The sequence below is a fragment of the Nannospalax galili genome, unplaced genomic scaffold, assembly GCF_000622305.1.
Source record: "Nannospalax galili isolate Female #2095 unplaced genomic scaffold, S.galili_v1.0 scaffold321, whole genome shotgun sequence".
Classification (NCBI taxonomy): domain Eukaryota; kingdom Metazoa; phylum Chordata; class Mammalia; order Rodentia; family Spalacidae; genus Nannospalax; species Nannospalax galili.
This window is the reverse complement of record NW_008345972.1, coordinates 3,622,377-3,625,859: the sequence shown is the minus strand read 5'-3', so window position 1 is coordinate 3,625,859 and position 3,483 is coordinate 3,622,377. Positions and strand designations below refer to the sequence as shown.

The following is a 3,483-nucleotide window of genomic DNA, read 5'->3' as shown; positions in this document are numbered from 1 at the left end:
TTATTTTGATATATCACAGTGAAAGATTTATCGTCCTCTTTTTTTTTTTTTTTTTTTTTTTAAAAAAAAAAAAAAAAAAAAAAAAAAAAAAAAAGAAAAGAAAAAGAAAAAATCAAATAAATAAAAGGGGCTGGGAATGTAGCTCATTTTTAGAACACTTTGCCTATCATATGCACAGTTCTGAGTTCAATCCCCAGTCCCACAAAAAAAGTAAGAGAGAGGAGGGTATAGAAGGGAGAGGAGGGTATGGGGGGAGAGGAGGGTATAGGAGGGAGAGGAGGGAAGGAAGGAGGAAAGGAAGAAGAGAGGGAAGGGAGAAGGAAGGAAAGATAGAAGGAAGGAAGAGAGGAAGGGAGGGGGGAAGGAGGGAAAAATATTGGGAGGGATAGGAAGGGTCAAAACTGAGTACTGAGTCTGACTTTGGATTACAGATGTCACAGCTCAATGGATGCAGTCAGGGTGCCAGGAGAGGGATGTGGTGGCTGTGCATCCAGGAAGCAGCTTATTATGTGTTAGTCCCTAGAGTTACAATTTGGACATCAGTGGATCAGAGTTGATCCTATAGCTACTCCCTCCAAGCTGAAACATTTCCTCCTTAAGGATAGCAGAAGGCTCATAAGATTCAGGAAGCAAACAAAATGTACCAAGCTCTGGAAGCCCTTGAAAGCTACAAAATTCACAAGGCCCCTTCCATGTATTTTTAGGACTGCTGAGCTGCCTGCAAGTTGTTCCAGAGTTCCAGGAATACAGCTTTCATAAATTGTCACCCATGCTGGGCTTGGCTTTTTGGTAACGCAGCTACCTCTGAGTCACCCACACTCCTGTAAGTGATCTGTCACACTCCTATAAGTAAACCAATTACTCATTAGTTCATTGAACTAAATTTGGAGTGGAATTGGTCCCCTATTTAGGGTGTATAGATGTTTATGTCTCTCCAGGAACATTCACACAACTGGTAATTGGAGCTGGACCAGCTAGATGGAGGGAGAATGGAAGTTGTACACTGACAGGGAAGTGGAGGGGCACCTGAGTGGACCTAGGGGAGGGAGGGGACTTCAGAAAGCTCAAGCCCAGATCCTCTATGCTCCTCTCTTCCACTTTCAAGCATAAACCTTGAGCCCCAGACACTTTAATCCTTTTCGGATGTGGCCTTTTTCTTTCTTTCTTTCTTTCTTTCTTTCTCTTTCTTTCCTTCCTTCCTTCTTTCCTTCCTTCCTCCTTCCTTCCCTTCCCGTCCCCTTCCTTCCTTCCTTCCTTCCTTCCTTCCTTCCTTCCTTCCTTCCTTCCTTCCTTCCTTCCTTCTCTGTGATAATAGGGATTGACCCTTGGGCCTTATGCATGCTAGGCAAGCACTTTACCACTGAGCTGTAACCCTAACCTATGGATATGACCTTTTTAGGTTTTGTTGTTGTTATTTCTTTTGTTTCTAAGACAGGGTCTCACATAGAGACTAGGGTGGCCTTGAACTCACTTCAAAATCCACCTGCCCATCTCCAGAATGCTGGAATTAAAGGCGTGTGCTATAATGGCCTATAACGTGACCTTTCTGAAGAAGTTCCACTGGCCTAACTTCCTGACCTAGCAGCTTATACATTCCCAAAAGCCACATGCTCAGCACTCCTCTGAAGCCTTGCCCAAGCCCCTCAGCCATCCTCTGGCATCATATGCCTCTCTCACACACACACTTGCCATAAGATTGCTGTCAGTGGCCAAAGGACTCTGACCCCCTGCAGAAACCCTCAGGACCCACCTGTGCTGGCTTAACAAAGTCAGCCACATCCCACAGGCGGTTCTCCATATCCTTAGTCTGGGTCATGGAGACTCCTTTGAGTTTTGTGATGACAGAAATCTGGGGTTCTAGGTCCTGTTCCTGGTAGCCTTTTTTGGCAATAAGGGCCCACCTATGGAGGAGGTGATGGACAGCATAGTGTGAATAGGTGAGAAGAGGATGGGCTGTGCCCAAAACACTGGGCTCTCCTGGCATTCTCCCAGAGGCTCCTAGCTGGTCCTGGAGGGCCCCCAACCTCACCTCTTACTCCAGACCACTGAGCATGCAAGACATCAAGAGCCAAAGCCCTCAGATGGAGTCATCCACCACAGCCACTTTTCATAAGCCAGTGCCCCCCAAACACCCAGTGAGACCCAGCTCCCTCCTTAAAGGCTCCTCAGACACCCAACTACAGCAAGCAGTTTCTCTGGGAATCCCCAGTGCTCTATTGCTCACATATATCAAGGATTTTTACTCTCTGACCCATCAGGTTCCCTTCTGAGTTGCAGTGCTGTCCATGTGCACAGAGCCCAACATGGGGCTAGAAATAAAGTCCCATATGTGGGTACATGGCTTCTTGTATCCTGTTTTCTGAATGGACTAAGATCCTCCTTGCTGCTTACCTCTCACTTAACATCCCCACTTCATACTCCATAGCCACTCTCCCCCCACCCTCACCCCTATTCCCATCCTGAATCTTAACAAGCCAAGTCTTAGCCCTCAGCCAGCAAACCCGGATCATTCCAGCCAGCTTGAACTAGAGCTGTTCTCTTACCCGACCACGTAGGCCACCACTCCCAGTTGCAGCAGCCTCTGAAAGACGCCCACCCGCCAGTTCCTGGTCATCACATACTTCTCTGTCTTGTAATCCAGAAGCCCCCAGCCCAGCAGCCATGCAGCAGCTGCAGAGGCCATGTTCCCAGCTCCTGCTGGCTGCTAGTGCCCATGAGTCAGCAAGCAACTGCAGCCACAGCTGAAGGGAGGCAAAGCCGGCACCCACAGGCTCCAGGCCAACTTTGTTAAAGGGATATCTCCACTCAGGGCAGGATACTGGCTCAGTCCCAAGTCCCATCTGGTCTGGGCCTCCCATCTTGTCCAGAGTACCTCTGTTGGACCCTGGGCATACAGAGAGGAGTAGCTCTGGCTCTGCACATCAGCTCCACGTCCTTGTAGGTGTGGGTACCAGCATAGGGTAACAGACACGGGGGTGGGGAGGTGTCTGAGCTTAAACTTGCAAATTCCGAAGTGCACCGAGGTAAGTTTGATTTGAGATGGTGATGGAGCTGCTGAAGCAGCAGCATAACAAAAGCTAGACCTTGAGAGAAAATTGAGAACCCCCGGCCGTGGTAGTATGGCTATGGTTCCAGAAAGCTGGACTCTACGGGTTCCCCAGCCCTTCTCCTAGAGTCACCTGCCGTCCCAAGTGTAGTGATTAAAGTCTGGAGTAAGTCTAGAAAAGTCCATGAAAGAAGTATGAACAAGGTGCCCAGCCCTGTGTATGACGACCTGAAGTACTCTGCGCAGAAGAGCAACCTGCTCAAGGTCAACCTAGGCCAGTTGTGTTTCCGCAGCAACAAACAGCACCCGGTTTCCCCGGCGACCTCCGGAGGGGCTGGAGGACTCGCTACTGGCTCCAGCGACTGCCTGTAGTCCATAGGTCATATTTGATTGGTCAGCGTGGCCAGAGGGCCCTCCCACATCCCTGGGTTGCTTTC

At 49.1% G+C, this 3,483-nt stretch overlaps 1 protein-coding gene across 6 annotated transcripts in view; it reads right to left on the bottom strand.

Annotated features, from left to right (window-relative positions):
• The window catches only part of P2rx6 (purinergic receptor P2X 6), a 13,291-nt gene extending 10,538 nt beyond the window's left edge, over nt 1–2,753 (bottom strand). For all 6 annotated transcript variants that reach the window (XM_008842261.3, XM_029567880.1, XM_008842264.3 and 3 more), the window contains exons 1-2: nt 2,544–2,753; nt 1,751–1,901 (exon numbers count right to left, since the gene is read on the bottom strand). In XM_008842261.3, coding sequence (XP_008840483.1) covers nt 1,751–1,901; nt 2,544–2,683 — 291 coding nt within the window. In that variant the 5' untranslated portion in view covers nt 2,684–2,753. The remainder of the gene's footprint in view (nt 1–1,750; nt 1,902–2,543) is intronic.
• Between the last annotated feature and the right edge of the window lie 730 nt (nt 2,754–3,483).